This window comes from Macaca mulatta, chromosome 1 (assembly GCF_049350105.2).
Source record: "Macaca mulatta isolate MMU2019108-1 chromosome 1, T2T-MMU8v2.0, whole genome shotgun sequence".
NCBI classification, from domain to species: Eukaryota; Metazoa; Chordata; class Mammalia; order Primates; family Cercopithecidae; genus Macaca; species Macaca mulatta.
Window position 1 is genome coordinate 220,794,937 of NC_133406.1, and position 17,935 is coordinate 220,812,871.

Sequence of the window (17,935 nt, forward strand, 5' to 3'; positions counted from 1 at the left end):
TCATCACCTGCTCATTCAAAAGAACGAGCCCGTTTTTCGTGGGCTAAACCTGCACATGATTATTTTTTTAGACTCAAAAGAGAAAAAGGAAGCAAGCCTGTAGAGACAGAACCTAATTAAAAAACATCCCGCACAGCAGTTGAAGTGAAGGTTGGCTGGGACTAGGCCTGGTCAGGGCCGGGCCTCGCAGCATCCACCAGAACGTTGCCAAAGGGGGAAGATAGCAAAGACACCCTGGTTAACTCTCCCAGGGATCTGCAGCAGGATGGTCATTTTGAAGTTTTCCTGGGAAGCTTTGCCACCAGGTGTAAATCTAGCCCAAGCTCTGCACCTGCCAAATTCTCTATTGTTTCACACTCCAAGTCCTGACATTACCAGATGTAGCCTGATTTATGATGGGGCTATAAAGACTGATCCCTGGCAGTTCCATGGCAGGGCTGCAACCCACATTCTCCTCCACTGTCCTCATATGGGTATCATTACCCATACTAATCGGAATATGAATTCTGTGTCTACCTGTGACTGCATTTTATAGTACAAAACGGTTTTACTTTCATTATTCCAGCAGGTCCCACAACGGGTCTGTGAAGGAGACGGCTATGTGATCGTGAGGAATTTGTTCAACCTCTCTGGGTCTCAGTTTACCCATCTTCAAAACGATAATAGAACCTCAGAAGGAGTTGTAAGGGTTAAACCGTATAATACCTGTGAAGCCCTTAAAATAAAGGCTTGAAATTATTGACAGGAATTTCTAGTCTCACTCTACAGGAGAAGAAACCAAGATGCAGAGAGGTAAAGTTGATGAATAAGATGCCCGGGTATCAAGGAAGGAAGGCACTGTGGGACTAGATGCAAACCGAGCTAGGCATTCCTGTGTGGGATTTCTATTACGAACAACATAGATGCCTTTCCAGCTTGGGGAGCAGAGGAAATACGGACTCCTCAAAAGAAAAAAAGAAGAGATGAAGGGATGATGTTGCCAAAGAAAGAAATTTGGAAAAAAAAAAAACAACAACATTTGCACTTTTAAAACCATGGAACCCTTCTTATTTTTATATGTTCAGGTCTAAATGCCAGAAAGGATACCATATTCAAAGGGAATGAGATTTGAAAACGATTTCTTTGAGTCCTCTGCTGAGGTCGTTCCAAGGCACTGCAATTAGGGTTTTGCACCCAAATACCCTTGCCTCATTTTGGTCGTTTTGTCCCGAACAGAGGTTCAACTGGGAGACCCCTCACACACAGGTGAAGGCGTGGCCGTGGAACCTCAGACTCCCGGTCTCCTCAGAAATGAAGGTCATTGCCGTCCTCCTCCTCCTCCTCTCCTGCTGTAAGTAGAGGGCTTGCTGGGACAGCACCAGGCTTCTGTCTTCCTGTTCATGTCAGTGGGAGGGGGGACTGTCCAGGTGGTACCAGGTGAAGGAAGTCACAAGTCACTCAGAAAAGAATCAGGAATGGGCCGGGCACGGGGCTCACGCCTGTAATCCCAGCACTTTGGGAGGCCAAGGTGGGCGGATCACAAGGTCAGGAGATCAAGACCATCCTGGCTAACATGGTGAAACCCGGTCTCTACTAAAAATACAACAAGTTAGCCGGGTGTGCTGGCGGGCACTTGTGGTCCCAGCTACTCAGGAGGCTGAGGCATGAGAATGGCGTGAACCCAGGAGGCGGAGCTTGCAGTGAGCTGAGATCACGCCACTGCACTCCAGCCTGGGCGACAGAGCGAGACTCCGTCTCAAAAAAAAAAAAAAAAAGAACCAGGAATGGAACGGGCTCCCCCCAACGTCCTCTTGCTTCTGTTTCTGCTATGAAATGGGCTGATCCCAGTGTTGGGATTTTATAAAGTGTCTAGGAAATCAGAGGTTGCCAACCATTTGCTAGAAAGGGAGTTTGACTACTATTTTATGCCCCTCTCCCCCAAGAGTCTCTTTTCCTTTGGATAATAGTAGCCTTTATTTAAGGCCATTTGGATTCAGAACAAAAATGCAGACATACATCCAGCTAATTTAAGAATGATTAATGCTTATCAGAAAGACATTTTTATGCTGACTTACGGGATAATTGGTAGCTATAAGTCATTGCTTATTGCTTACCTCTGCAAAGTGAAAAAAGACCTACTGGGAAACAGTTTGGGGTCTATTGGAGACTCACAGACTCCTTTGCTGGATTGGTAGAGTGGAGGTTTGTCCAGATCCATTTTCCTGTCTCTTTCAATTGCGTCACAATAACTTTTGAGTCCCTAAGTCAAAGATGTCAAAAACAGACTTCCTTTCCCCACAGTGAGTAGTGGAACTTACACTTTTCAAGGTGATAGCGCAGGAGGATACCCGTATGCAGGGATGACCGCCTCTGCAGCCCCTCAGTCTGAAGATCAACCCCTGAGTGCGGCTCCAGGGACTGCTTGGGCAGCAGTGACCACTCCTGGGCTTCTTCCCCTCACACCCCTGTTTAGACTAAACACAATAGTGAGATCGAAGGCTCCTGAGCAAACTCTCCCAGACTCTATTTCTGTTTCTCTTCTTCAAGTTCATGTCTTTATTGTATTTTTATTGCAAATTTACAACATGCTTATAATTAAAAAGTAAAATAAATGAGTATATAGCAACAAGGTAAAGCTCCTCCTCATCCTCCCCAGACCCTAGTGTTTTCCCTACCTTCAGAGGTGGCCACTCTTAAGAGTTTGATATACATCCTCTATACAACCTTTACACACACACATGTAAAACACCATAATAGAAATGGAACACAGGCTGGGTCAGGTGCGGTGGCTCATGCCTGTAATCCCAGCACTTCGGGAGGCCGAGACGGGCAGATCACCTGAGGTCAGGAGTTCGAGACCAGCCTGGCCAGCTGGCCAAGATGGTGAAACCCCGTCTCTACTAAAAATACAAAAAATTAGCCAGGCGTGGCAGCGGGCACCTGTAATCCCAGCTAATTAGGAGGCTGAGGCAGGAGAATTGCTTGAACCCGGGAGGCAGAGGTTGCAGCGAGCTGAGATCGCACCATTATACTCCAGCCTGGGCAACTACAGTGAAACTCCATCTCAAAAGAAAGAAAGAAAGAGAGAGAGAGAGAGAGAGAGAGAGAAAGAAAAAGAAAAGAAAGAAGGAAAGAAAGAAAGAAAGAAAGAAAGAAAGAAAGAAAGAAAGAAAGAAAGAAAGAAAGAAAGAGAAAGAGAAAGAAAGAAAACACATGCTTATTGTGCAAAGACATGAGACAGCAGAGATGTATATAAAATGAATGTTGACTGTTTCTTTCTCTCTCTTCAATCCCAATTGCCTAGAGATAGTGCTATCAAGTGTAGTTTATTTTTGAGACACATAATTTTGTTATTATCCCCCTGTCAGCGGACATGTGGGTGGTTTCCAATTTTTTTATATCACAGATAATGCTTCAGCAAACCACTTTGTGTATGCATCTGTGCCCACTCTCATAAGCATCTTGTAGAAGCAAAAACAGCTGAGTTCATGTGTACTTGCCATTTAAAAAAATAATAATTGAGGATACCTTTCCTGCCTCTTAAGTATTTTGTTTCTCCTGCAAGATAGTAAAGGCCTGATGACATCTGGAGGGACTGGCATTTCTGGCTTGGAACTTTTCCCATTCATGTTGCATCAGACCCGAGGGTGTTCTGCCTAGGACGGTGGTTTCCTGCCTTGAGGGGGAAGACTATGGTTGATGGGAGAGCCTTGTTCCAAACCTCATGGGAACTGGGTATTCATCCGGGTTAGCAAAAAACTAGCTGTGTTACAGGAGCAAATCTGAACTTATTTTCTTCCCCAGGAAAAGGGCTAATGATTCCAGCTATGCCCTTTGCACTTCGCTTTGGGGATCTGGTGATATTTCGAATTCTCAGCATTCTAGTAAGGGGAGGGGACATCAAGGCAGCATCGTGCTCATTGCAACTTCCTTCTTCCTTGTTTCCTCATCGGCAGTGGCAGCCCCCACCCACAGCAGCTTCTGGCAGTTTCAGAGGATGGTCAAACACATCACGGGGCGGAGTGCCTTCTTCTCGTATTACGGATATGGCTGCTACTGTGGGCTTGGGGGCAAAGGGGTCCCCGTGGATGACACTGACAGGTGGGTGCAGAGGCTCTGAGGCCACCTATCATTTGTTTTGCATTAAAGTTCAAGCTTGAAGCCAGAGAGAGGGTGTTAGAATTCTTGCATGGCAAGTAACAGAAAACAATTCAGGCTAATGGAAGGAAGAACTGAACAGGATTCGGAGGATGGGTCTTGAGAAACCCAGTGTCGGGGCCAGCTTCCTGAGTGTGTGATCTGTGAAGTTTCACAGGGCCCAACACTCATAAGGGCCTAAATGTGGTTTGCTGCTCTGCTGCCGCCATCTTGAAATTCTTAATAAAGGGCCCCACATTTTCATATTGCTTTGGCCTCTGCATTTATGCATCGGTCCTGCCCAGAGCTCTAGAAGCTGTTTCATCCTCATAGTAAAAGTGCTCTGCTTCCAGCTCTCCAGCTTTTAGGACTATAGGCACAGCACAACTGACTCACTAGTCCTAATTCCATATTCTAGGAGAGGGAATCCAAGTGGCCCAGTTTGGAGAAGTTGTCCATCTGGGTGAGGTTGCATGGCACAAACCTGCTTCCCAGGCCTACTCCAAAGGATGGGGGTAGGGGAGTGTGAGTTCCTAGAAAAAGTAGAAGTGGGTGTCATGTGGTGAGTGTGTGTGTGGGGAGGTAAGAAACGGGACAGTTTGCGTGTCATTTCATTTGAAGAAATAAGAAAGCAAAATGTTCCTTGCCACATTTAACCTAGTGTGGAGAAACATGTCCCCACAGTGGGGCCTTAAATATCACTCCTGGAGCTCAAGCCTTGTGAGTTGGGCTCTTGGAACCATGGGAGGACCTCAGAGCCCTGGAAGGTCAACTGATACTTACAAAATGCCCATTATATGCCAGGCACTGGGACTGGCGATTGGCACACGAACTTAATTTAATTCTTTCAGGGAATGCATAAGACAGTGATACCAGCCCATTTGACAGGTGAGGACAGTGAGTTGCTAAACCACTTCCCGAAGGCAATGCAGCTTCTAAGTGGCAGGGTTAGAATTGAACAAGAATTTGCCTGTTTCAAAGTTTGTCCCCTCTCCTTGATGGTCTGTAGCTCCACTGTCAAAGTCCAAAGGCTGATTAGAAATTGAACATCATTAGTCAAAGCTGATCAACAGCAGAGCCCTCACTTGCAGATGGGAATGGCAAGAGACGGAGACTGAAACATTTTTCTTGGCCTTTCAGGCCTTAGAATCCAAGCTTAAGTTTCTGCCTTCCTGTGCCTTGAGCAGTGGCTGAGGACTTGGACTGAGCCCATTCTCCAGATGTTATTTCTCCTGCAGTGCTCTCCCATCCAGCCCCCAGCCAACTCTGGGTGCCAAGAGTAGGACTATCTCTGCTTTTGCAGACAGTTGTCTCCTCAGAGACCATCACAGTGCCTGGCGCGCAGTAGGTGCTCAGTAAAAAGTGTTAAATGCGTGAATGGACCCAGATTTGTGTCCTGGGTCTGTCATTTTCCAGCTGCCTACGTTTGGGAAATGGGCCTCTCTGAATCTCAGTCCCTCCCCTACAAAAGGGAGACAATGATTGTACTTCATAGGTTTCTGTGAGTAGCTAATGAGATAGCAACAGATACTAGAGAGGGCTCAGGAAATGCTACTGGTTATTATTATTATTTTTTATTTTATTTATTTTTTGGAAGACAGGGTCTTGCTCTGTTGTCCAGGCTGGGGTGGAGAGGCTCAATCATAGCTCACTGCAGCCTCTGTCACTCGAGCTCAAGCAATCCACCCACCTCAGCCTCCTGAGTAGCTGGGACCACAGGCTGGTGCCACTATGCCTGGCTTTAAAAAAAAAAAAAAAAAAACTTAAAAAACATAGGAGGTCTCCCTGTGCTGCCCAGGCTGGTCTCAAACTCCTGGACTGAAGCGATCCTCCTGCCTCATCCTCACAAAGTGCTGGGATTACAGGCATGAGCCACCACACCTGGCCTGTTTTTATTATTATTGATAATTCACCTCCCCACCTTCAATGCCTTCTTGCCTAGAGGAGGAGGCAGGTGAGCCCTTTCTAGTCCCCAGATAAGGTCCTCCAGCAGATTCCCAAGGGACCCACTTCCAGGCACAGCCCCTCATTTCCCTCTTGTCTCGCCCCAGATGCTGCCAGGCACATGACTGTTGCTACGAGAAGCTGAAGGAGTCCAGCTGCCAGCCTGTGTTGAACGGCTACCAGTTCCACATCGTCAATGGCACAGTGGTGTGTGAGTAGCCTTTTCTGTATGGAAATGTCTTTTAACCTGGGCCTTTCCTTAACATTCACCTCCTCTTTGACCCAGAGATGTTTTAGAAAATGAAATGCTTCCAAGTTCTTGGAAGGAGGCAATCCTGAGCTTTTCCCTGATGCTCCAGAGCTTCTCGGAGTGTCTGTGCTCATCCTGCCCTGGTCTCTCCCGCCCATGGGTGTACTTCCCGAACTCTCTGGGAGGCCAGAGCCCTGCAGATAGTACATGCTCAATACATACTTGTTCACTTGAGCTTACACTGAATTTTGAAGCTTCCCTTGACAACTGTTACTGTTGATAACGTGTTTCCTTGTTTCTGTCATGTGTTAACAAAACAGCTCAGCTGTCTTCCAGTTGGACAAATATTTATTAAGGGTGACTGTATGCCAACCACTAGGAGAGGTGCCACGAGGGCCACAAAAGCAAATAGGTGGAAAGGGAAGGGGGACTCACGTGTTATTGAGACCGTTCAAGGAGCCATGTGGACAAGTGGATCAAGTGCCCTGCATATGGGCCGTGGCCCTGGCATCCGGGGCGTGTTCTACTGCTGGTAGAGTACGGGTATGAGCATGGTAATCCCGGTCTAAACAGCAGGCACATTCGGAGGCACTGGGCAGTGGCCTTTGGTGAGTACCATCCTTTCCAGCATAGCCAGGGTGGGTCCTGGGGTCCCGGGCTGGGAGGGTGAAGAGCACCGAATAAAGAAGTGGCCCTTTACAGCGAGTGGCTCACTTCCTGCCTGGCCTCGTGGGGTTGCATGAATCGCTTTCCTTCCCAGGTCTATTTGTTCACAGCTGTGAGTGCGCCTTGGAGTTCCTCTGTTTCCTCCTGAGGTCAAGGAACCACCACCTCTCGGCCACTCATCCCCTAGGGCGGGAGATACATCCTCCGTCCCGTGGTGGGTTCTAGGGCTCAGACTTCCGGTCTCCTGAGCTCCCCGCACCCACCACTCCAGCTCGGCACACACCAAGACCCAGAGTTAGGACTGTGAAGTCTCCCTGGAACCAGCTGTGTGGGTTGGGGGCTCGGACCCCTACACCGGGAGGACCTGCCTCAGTTTTCAGCCTGCTTCTTGGCCTGCACTACCCACTGCCACCAGGACGTGGTTGACAGGGAAAGAACCTTCTTTTGTTCCCCATGTGAGCTCAAGGAGACTGAGTTGGAGCTCTCTGGTGTGGTCCTTCTCAGGCCTAAAGCAAAGTGTCTTTTCTGTGACTCCTCCAAGGCCATGTTCAGGAGAGGGGAAGGGATCAGGGTCTGGTGGGAGGGATGGGGAGAGGGCACTGGAGAAGTTGGCTGCCAGGAACCGAGTTTCCCATAGCCTCTTCCCACCCGTCTTTGCCACAGGGGTGGGGATGCCCGGCTGGCCCAGCCCAAGCCTCCACCCTGGGCTCCTGTGGACTGACTGCACTTGCCAGGGCTGGCCTGGGCTCTCTGTACCCAGGGAAACTTCTCTATTCAACGCTCTTCACCCTCCCAGCCCAGGACCCCAGGAGATGAGGGAGAGTGGAGCAAAGGTTGAGGAGCAGAGGCTGGAACCCCAGGCAGTGGCACTGCTGGGTGGTGGTGGGAGGTGCCGGCAGAGGCTGGGAGTTGGACCAGAAAGTACCTGGCCTGGGCTGTACTTTCTTCCCACGTTGCCCCTGCAGAGCAGAAGCAGCCAGTTGCTCCTGAAGCCTTGATCAGGGCTCCTGAGTCCAGAGCCCTGCTCAGGGCACTAGCGTGGGAGGAGGCTTCCGCATCAGTACCAGGGCATCAGCACCCGCCTCCCCAGCTGACCCAGCCAGTGAGGACCAGGCCAGCCTCTGTCATCCCCATCCCCACCTCGCCAAGCCCCTGCCTCCAGGAGCAGGGCTGAGAGCCAGGTGATCTGGGTTCTAATCCAGAGTCTGCTGCTGACACGTGCTGAGCCCCAGGCCATTGATTTACTTGCCCCAGTATTGAGTGAGCATCCACTGGGTACCCGCCCAGTGCTGGTGCTGTGCCAGGGGCCAGGGGCACAGAATAAAGCAGACCCAGTCCCTGCTCTTCTGGCGTTCACAGTCTTGTGGAAACTCCAGAGCTAAAGTGCCCTTAGAGATCGTCCAGATCAGTCCCTCATTGTTGCAATGAAGAGACTGAGACCCACAGAGGGGACGAGTTTGATCCAAGAAACGGACAAGATTAAGATGCATGTGTCTTGAAACTTTTCAGTGCTCTGGAACATACCGTCTGGCCTGAGTTGTGTGGGCTTTGGTTTTCTCATCCATGAAATGGGTACAATAACAGCAGCTACAGTGTATGAACCTCTGTGGTAGATGCTGTACACACAGCACCTGAACTCACATGATAAACCTCTGAGGTGAGCATTATCTCCCGTTATCAAGGAGGACTCTGAGGCTCAGAGAGGTTAAGCACGATGGCCAAGGTCACACAGCCAGGGAAAGAAGAGCTGGGATTCAAACCCCAGGCGCCCTGTCTCACACCAGCTTCCCCTGTGGAGGGTGCTGTGTGTGTGCATGATTGGAGGCCCTCACACAGTGTAAGTCTCAGGATCTGCAGCAAACTGGTCAGAATGCTCTGCCCTGGCCCAGGGAAGGAAAGAGGGGAGATGGAGTTTGCTTCTCTGTAAGGCCCCGGAGCTTTGTGTTCCTGCTGAGAGGCCTCGGAGTCAGGCAGCACTGGGTCTGATTCCAGCTCCACCCTTTGTATTAAGAGTTGTATTAATAGATTAATGTATGCATCTCCTCACCTGTGAAATGGAGATAATGCCTGTACTTCATAAGGCTGCTGGAAGGATTAGCTAAAGCAGCCCAGTTACAGGGGCTGGCCTACAGTAGGTGCTTCATTAATGCCCTTCCTTTTAGATGTGGAAATTCCTCTTTTTGTCCAAGTTTTCTTTTCTTCTTTGCTTACAGCACTGGGATTTTCTTAAATACTGTTTCTTTGAAGAGTCTGCTCTGTACTTGTGTCCATCGGGCTAAGGTCAGTGACCCCTTATGGAATAAAACCCCTTTCCTGGCCAGGCACGGTGGCTCATACCTATAATCCCAGCACTTTGGGAGGCTGAGGTGGGGAGATCACTTGAGCCCAGGAGTTCAAGAACAGCCTGGGCAACACAGTGAGACCCCTCTCTCTACTAAACATACAAACAATTAGCCAGGTGTGGTGATGCATACCTGTAGTCCCAGCTACTTGAAAGGCTGAGATAGGAGGATCACCTGAGCCCAGGAGATGAGGCCACGGTGAGCTGTGGTTGTGCCACTGCCCTCCAGCCTGGACAACAGAGTGAGACCCTACCTCAAAAAAGAAAAACAAACAACAAAAAAAAACTATGTCCCTATCCTAATTGCACCTCCGTTCAAAGAGCTGCCCCTGCAAGAGTTAACCAACTCCCTAGCCTCCCCTGAATTCTGAAATCCTGCACCCAGGCCTGGTCCAGGTTGCCTAGCAACCAGGGGCTGCTCTGGGATGCAGTAGGTAAGCAGGGGAGGGAAAGGAAGAAAACAACTTGGTCTGTCCACGACTCTAAATGTCACTGAGGGATCAGTGCAGAGAAAGGCCTGTCACCAGAGCCCAGGGCCTAATTTCCCTGGTGGCGGGGACAGCTGCCCTCAGGCCACCTGGGAGGTGGTTATCCCTCCTTTTAGTGGGCTTACATAAGTACTTGGCATTTTTCCAAGGGACTTTAAGCTCACTCAGCAGTGACACCCCCTCCGCCCACATGCACATACATGTGTGGTACAGGGAGGAGAGATGGGGTTTCAGCCAACTGAACCTCCATTATCTACATCTCCCAGCCTCGGACTGCCTCCCTCTGCCAAAGCGGGAAGATGAAAATGGCAACTGCCGGAATTTGTATTTTGCAAAGACTTTTCTCATTTACTGCTGAATATATTCCCCATCTCAGCCTCCACTCACTGACACGCTACCCACCGTCTCTCCCAGCATTCATCTCTGCCTGAAATGATCTTGTTTACTTCTCTGTGTCTGTGTGCATCGACTCTCCCCCCAGCTAGAAAGTTCCGTGAGAGCAGGGAGCAAGCCTGTCTTGTTTGAGGGCACTGGTTCTCACAGAGCCCACAGAGAACCATGCCTCTGGACTAAGCAGTGTGGGGGCTGCTGGCTTGCACCTGTACCCCCAGCTCCTAGCCACAGACCGGACACATGTTGGGAGCTCAATACTTGTTTGTTGAATGAGTAGATGAACAAAAGCACTCATGAAATAGGCAGTGCACGTATCTTTACCACCATTTGAAAGCTGAGGAAACAGGCTTGGAGAGGGAAGCAACTTGCCTGAGACCCCAAAGCACAGAAGCAGCCTATCTTGCCCAAGAACCTGGCTTCCTGTCTCCTAGGGCTCAGCTGCTGGCACTGGCCTGTAGGCCATGTGAGTGTAGCCAGTAAGGTGGTCAGGAAGGAGCCCTTACTGCGTGTTAGGGCCAGGAGATCAGCAATGAGGAGGACAAAATCCTTGCCCGGAAGGAGCTTGCATTCCAAAAAAAACAAGAGACCGTAGCGTATTTATTAATAAAGACACATTCAGACAGGGCCAGGTGCTCTGAGGCACCTCGGACAAAGCGACAGCCTGCAGAATGACAGAGGTCGGGGGTCAAGGAGACAGAAGGGTGCCTGCTTTAGGTGGTCGAAGAAGGCCTCTCTGGGGAGGTGGCATTTGGTCTGAGACCTCAGGGCCAATGTGCTAGGAGCAGAGGAGCCTTGGGAAGAAGGGAGATGAGGTTGGACGGGGGAGACACGCACCTTCTATGTCAATGCAAGGGAGTCATTGGAGCGTGTGAAGCAGAGGACCCTCTACTTTTGCCCCAGAAAGATCACTCTGGCTACGGTGCAGAGAAAGAAGAGTCAGGGAGGAAAGAAGGGCCCCATTAGGGGACTGTTGCAGAGCATTGGGAGGCACAACCACAGCCAGGATCAGCACGGTGACAGTGGGGATGGGAAGTGTCAGATGCCAGGAATGCTGTGCAGGTAGGGTCGGGGCCGGCGGGACCTGCTGATGGGTTCGGTGTGGGGTGTGAAGGGAACAGAGGCTGCATCCCAGGCTCCTGGCCTGAGTGGGGATTCTGTGTGGGGTGTGAAGGGAACAGAGGCTGCATCCCAGGCTCCTGGCCTGAGTGGGGGTTCGGTGTGGGGTGTGAAGGGAGCAGAGGCTGCATCCCAGGCTCCTGGCCTGAGTGGGGGTTCCATGTGGGGTGTGAAGGGAACAGAGGCTGCATCCCAGGTTCCTGGCCTGAGTGGGGGTTCGGTGTGGGGTGTGAAGGGAACAGAGGCTGCATCCCAGGCTCCTGGCCTGAGTGGCTGTAGATAGTGGCACCAAATACTGAGTTCGTGAAGATGGGGGAAGAGCTGATGATGAAGGCAGCAAGAGTTTGGTGTCAGTCACCCTGAGTTTGAGACACGTGTCAGACATGTAAGGGGAAGGCAGGTGGACACGTGCTTATTGAAGTCCGGACCCCAAGGGAGAGGTGTGGGCTGCAGCGGAGAAATTGGGAGTATTCAGAGTTCTGACACTGAACAAGAACACCCCTGAGAGAATTCAGAGATAACCAGGGCTGAGGCGAGGGGCTCAGACCGGGACCTGGGCCAGCCACAGGCAGGAATGCAGACTTGTTGCCTCTTCTTATTTGTGGAGATGTAGTTCATGCAGCAAGAAAGGTGTTCCGAAGCCCTCCTTTCCTTTCTTCATACCTCAGTTTCTCCATTAGCATATTAAAAGATGCAAGGTCTGGAGTTAAGCTTGTTTTTAAAAGGTGACTTCCAAAGATGGTTTTTCTTAGCCTGGGACTGTCTCATCATCCAGGTCATGAAAGGCTTGGTCCATGGTTGAGAAATGCCACAGATGTGACAGTCCACTGCAAAAGACTACTGCTCCAGATCAATTCTGGAAGGCCTGGGGATAGGGCAGGTCACTGAAGTAGAACTGGATGTCAGATGCATGCATTAGAAAGGACAGGAAGACCAAACGAGACAGGGAGAGGGGGCAGGGAGAAAGGAAGGAGAGTTAGAGACTCGAGACGAAGGAAACAAGAGACGGAGAAGAAGGGAGGACCAGAAGACAGTGAGATCAACAGAAAGAGAGAGGGATGAGAAAGAAGGTGGCTGAGGAAGATGAGAAAAGTTTCCAGGGTGACAGCAACTGGACCAGGCCCTCTGGTTGGACAGTGAGGCTGGCTGGGGGGCCTGAGCTCAAGTAGCCCTCACCCCCTGAGAGAGTGGGGGGCTACCTGGGGAGCTGGGCTTGATGCATCTGGAAGGATTTTCACAGAGGCCGGAGGGGGAGTGGGAGGGCAGAGGGCACCCAGGCGCTACAACAGTGGGAGCAGCGAGAGCCGCAAAACCAGAGAGCCAGAGGAGTGAACATCCCTGGCAGATTTCCTGCGGGCGAGCAGAGGGGACAGGAAGCTCGGCGGTGTTGGCACAATGTGAGAAGTTCCAGGGAGGCGTGGGAGGACGGCTTCTGCAGGACGCAGACTTTGCAGAGGAAGAGTGGCAAACAGACTGACTGCAGCCAGCTCGGCCGGCTCCACAGGGCGCTGCTTCTTCTCCATGTGGAGCTGGAGTGCATCACCCTGAGAATAGCAGCAAGCACCCAGAGGGCACCTTCTTTGTGCCAGGCACATCCAGACCACTCGTCGGTAGACACCAGCGATCCTCACCACCATCCCAGGAATGGGACACTGTCATGTGTTTCTGAAATGATTAGGTTTTAGCATCATTTCATAGACGAGGAACCTGAAGCTAACTTGCCCAAGGTCACAAACCAGGGCGTCTGGTGGCCTCCCCTCCTCACTGCCAATCCTGAGAGCGGACTAGGGTGGAGTTTTCTGGAAAGAGAAAGCTGCACCTGAGAGCCCTAAACACACACGCACACACATACACCCACACATGCACACAACACATGCACACGCACGCACATGCACAGATGGACACATACCTGCACACACATGCATACACACGCACACAGTGCTACAGCTCTGATTAGTAGGTAAATAAAATGTCCCCATCTAGTGGTGACTCGGCCAAAGTGCAGACACTCAACCCCAAAGGTCCATAGAGGCTTCATTCATTTCTTCTCTTATTCTTCATTCATGGTTTCTATTGAGCATCTGCTTTGTGCAGCATCTGTTCTGGATGCTGGGGACACTGTGATGAGCCAGATGAGGTCCCAGCCGCACGCAGCTTATGCTTCTTTGAGGGGAGGCAGTCACAAGCCAGGAAACCAATAAGAGAAGTTCAGTAAAAAGCACAGTGAGTGAGACAAACCGGTATGGAGGGCGTGGCCAGAGAGAGCTTTAGTTCAGGCAGTCAGGAAGTGCCTCTCTGAGGAGGTGAAATGTGACCAAGCCTCCAACAGTAGCAGGGATCCCACCGCTTGCAGATCCTTGGGAGAAGCATTTTAGACAAAAAGAACAGCAAGTCCAAAGGCCCAGGGACAAGGCAGAGCAAGACCTGTGACATGAAACAGCCTGGTGTGCCCAGAGCAGGGAGGCTGGGAGAGTGGAGGGGGAGGGTGATGAGGGTGGAGAGGCTGGTGAGGGTGGCATCCCGGCAAGTGTGCCTGGCCATGGAGGCCACGGGAGGATTCAGCCTGTCTTTCCCGAATAGGAAACCACACTGGGGCTGTAAGCCAGAGAGTGAACGTAACTCAGGTTACAGTTTGAGATGCTCCCTGCTTATTTCCTTCCGTGAAGGAGAAAGAGCTGTTGATGACAGGGATTTGGACAGTGGCCAAAGAGATGGAGAGAACAGGGCAGAGCATGGGCTATTTTAAACATAGAGAAGATTAGCAGGACCTGCTGGCAGACCGGATGTGAAATGTGGAAAGAGCAGGAGCAGCGAGGTCGACTCCTGGTTTCCTGAGAATGTGGGTGAATCAGGGGCCCACAGGCAGAGGGAGCACTGGGATGTCAAGGGTTCCCTTGTGAATGCCTCAAGTTGGAGATGCCTGAGACATCCAAGTGAGATGTCAAGCAGGCAGCTGGAAATAGGAGATGAGCTCTGGGAAAATGCTCTATCACCCTGGCCTGTGCACTGCCCGGGTGAACTCACTCAGGGCGCCTCCATGCAGCCCACACCCCCCTCCTCCTGCTTCCTTCTAGGCTTCTCCTCATTCCAGCACTCATGGGATGTTCAGATGTGATCAGGGAAAGGCTTGGGGATGCAGGGAAGCTGTGGCTGAGAGCCCTAAACACGCACACACACGCACTTACACATACACAGACACATGCACACACGAGCATACACACGCACACATGCACACACATGCACACAAATGCATATGCACACACACGCATGCACACACATGCATACATGTATCCCTTTCAGTGGCTTTCCTTTCTGTCCTCAACCCTTGGCCCTTTGCAGTGAGCTCCCTGCTCCCCCCAGCCTTGGAACCAAACCCTGGGGCTGGGCTGGGAGCCCCCAGTGACCCTCTGTGTCTCTGCAGGTGGATGCACCCTTGGTCCTGGTGCCAGCTGCCACTGCGGGCTGAAGGCCTGTGAATGTGACAAGCAATCCGTGCACTGCTTCAAAGAGAGCCTGCCTACCTATGAGAAAAACTTCAAGCAGTTCTCCAGCCGGCCCAGGTGTGGCAGACGTAAGCCCCGGTGCTAGGGACACCACAGGGTCCTCCTCGTCATCCAGTGTCTGCTCTAGTGTTGCTCTTCCGGGAAGCCTTCTCAGATCATCCCCGACAGGCCCCTGTTCTTCCCCTGGGAGGGAGGACAAAATGTCTCCTGCAGGGCAGCTCACCATTCAGCATTCTGACCAAGGGGACTCCTCAGCATCGGAGGACTGGAGAGCAGAAATGGGAAAGACGAGATCCCTGCCCTGCATTAGCTGGCGTTCTGTGGAGCGGGGAGGACTACAGATGCATGAATATAGAAGTAAGAGACACATTAGACCATAGTAAGTGCTATGATGTAGTAAAACAAAGGGACTGGATAGAGATGCACCCGACCCCACACCCCAGGGTTTCCCGGAGGGGAGAGGCCCCAGGATCTACCCCAAACTCTCTCTTCACCCCGACTGCAAACCAGGACGCCGAGCAGACTTGAGCGCCAGGCCCACACCCAGCTCTAGCTGGGAACAAGGCCACCACTTTCCTTGCCTCCCTGTGTCCTTACTTTTTATGATGTCATTCTTAGCTTTTCTTATCAAGAGGCAGAATCTGTTTTCCCCACCTTGTGAATCTGAACTGGTCTTGTGGCTTAGTTCGGTCAACAGAATGTTGTGGGAGGGATGGTTTACCAGTTTTGAGCTAGGCCTCAGGAGGTCTAGGGCACGTCTACTCTGTCTTAGGATAGCTGCCCCCACCCTGCGAAAAAGCCTGGGCTAGCCTGCTGGAGGATGACAGCCCACCTGGATCAGTCGTCTCAGCTGATTTCAGACACATGAGAGAGAGCTCAGTGAGACTCAGCTTGTAGCTGACTACAAATGCATGAGGGAACCTGGCTGAGACCAAAACAACTGTCCAGCTGAGCCCAGGCTAAACTGCCAGCGTGCAGAATTGTGAGCTAAATAAAGGCTGCTGTTCTAAGTCACTGGGTTTTGGTATGGTTTGTTAGGCAGCCATAACTAACTGGTGTAATTGGTCCTTATTCCCTTATTCACTGAGAGTGATGGGTTCTCAGCCCTGAGCTGGACTTGGAGGCCATGGAAATGTCGTGGACATGGCTTTTGTTCCTTACCTTGAAGGTGCGGAAGGAGGTGAAGCTCATGGAATAATGGAGAACACACAGCTGTAAGCGTTTGCTTGTTCAGGCAACACACATTTATGGAGCACTTACTATGTGCCAGGCACAGTGCCAGGCAGTCGGCATTCAGAGATTTAAAGAAAACAAACACAAATCAGGTCTAAAACTCCTGGGGAGAATTCTGAGAGTGGTACCAGCTTTTAGGAATTCAGACACAAGATCTGGATTGAAAAACGGACAGATGTGACGACAGAAAAGGACACCAGATGGGGAGGATCAGTGGAGGGTCTGGGGGCCCCGGCTCCTGCGCTCTGGCTGGCTCAGCTTGTACTGTCATGTGGGTGACTGGCCTGCTCTTCTCCTGCACACACACATGGGTGGAAATTGCAACTGCAGATGGGCAGCTTGAGGTTTATGAACATCAGGGAGATTGTTAAGCCGACCATGAGGGAAGCAGCTGTAGAAAGGTGGGCATGGAAACAAGGTGGCCAGGCCCAAGCCAGCAGGCACCCCCCAACCTTGGGAATCCTGACCACCACAGAGACCAGCTCCAGACTGTGAAGGTGCCTGGCTGACCGACACAGTGGAGGAAGAGGGGCGAGGGCCAGGCTTAGCGTGGGGGACAGGGTTCCCATGTGAGATACAGGCCATCTTTTTCAAAAAATGTTTTGAGACAGAGTCTCACTCTGCCTTCCAGGATGGAGGGCAGTGGCACGATCCCAGCTCACTGCAACCTCTGCCTCCCAGGTTCAAGCGATTCTCCTGCCTCAGGTTCCCGAGTAGCTGGGATTACAGGCGCCCACCACCACGCCTGGCTAATTTTTGTATTTTTAGTAGAGACAGGGTTTCATCATGTTGGCCAGGCTTGTCTGGAACTCCTAACCTCAATTGATCCACCCACCTCAGCCCCCCAAAGTGCTAGGATTACAGGCAGGAGCCACCGCGCCCAGCCCCAGGCCATCTTTTTCACTCCCTCCTCTCTTCCATCCACTCAACCTATAAGATAGAAATGATGGGCCCTTGATGGTATGCAAGCCCCATTTGTTTGGCACTGATGCCCTGACTCTCGGAGAACTGAGGTGGGAGTGTCGAGGGATGTGCAGGATTTCCTTCCTCAAAAGGAAATCATCCATTCCATGAGCACATGTTACTGAAGACCTACTCCAAGCCAGGCCCTCTGCGCCAGACTCCACGGAGCTCTCAGACCAAAGGGAAAACACGTAAGCAGGGGATTGCCGAACAAGCTGGGGGTGCTGGGATTGGGGTGGGCTTGGGGAGCAATGCCCACTTCCTGGAGGGTGAGGGAAGGTTTCCTGAGGACTGCTGGGGGTCTGACATCCAATCTGAGACTTGATGAGGACTTAGGAGGGCTGGTGGGGCCTTGCAGAGCCTCCCAGGTTGAGGGTTGGGGAAAAGCAGCATATGTCTATGCAAGCTCCTTGTCCACCTGCCTCGCCCATCTCTGCCAAAGGCTCTTCATCATTGGTCCCTGCAGCCCAATAACCTGGGTGATGAATTCTCATATTCTGCATCCCACACCCAATCTGTTGGCACTACCTACAAAATGCATCTAGACTCTGTATTTATAAAATGCTTCCATCAAATGTTTACATGGGAAAAAGAGAGGGGAAAAACCTAGAAGCTGGCCACTTCTTAGGACTCTCACTGCCATCTTCTTGGGTGGGAGCCACCATCACTGGTGCCTGGGTCACTGCAGCTGCTCTATGCCATTCTCTCTGCACCCACACTCGGTCCCTCCGTCTCTTCCTCACACAGCAGTCAGCCAGCAGTGACCGAGCCTGGCACTCTCTGCTCAGACCCTCGGTGGCTCCCACTGGGCTGTCTTTACAGTGCCATCCCTTCAAGTCTGGACTGGAATCGCACCTTCTTGATGAGGCTTATGCTGACCACCCTATTCAATCCTGCCCTCTCCCACCAGGGTTGCCCATCC

At 51.4% G+C, this 17,935-nt stretch overlaps 1 protein-coding gene across 2 annotated transcripts in view; it reads left to right on the top strand.

The window, feature by feature from the left end:
- PLA2G2C (phospholipase A2 group IIC) overlaps positions 1-15,831 on the top strand; it is a 24,245-nt gene extending 8,414 nt beyond the window's left edge. Inside the window, exons 2-6 of one of the 2 annotated variants that reach the window (XR_001442808.3) lie at positions 1,216-1,330; positions 3,936-4,080; positions 6,168-6,271; positions 14,736-15,174; positions 15,590-15,831. Coding sequence is in view for 1 of the 2 variants with exons in the window: in XM_015129836.3 (XP_014985322.1) it covers positions 1,291-1,330; positions 3,936-4,080; positions 6,168-6,271; positions 14,736-14,902 (456 nt within the window). In the remaining variant the exon portion in view is untranslated. Of the gene's footprint in view, positions 1-1,215; positions 1,331-3,935; positions 4,081-6,167; positions 6,272-14,735 lie in introns of both variants that reach the window. The other variant, XM_015129836.3, reaches the window with a different exon arrangement.
- Positions 15,832-17,935: the final 2,104 nt, after the last annotated feature.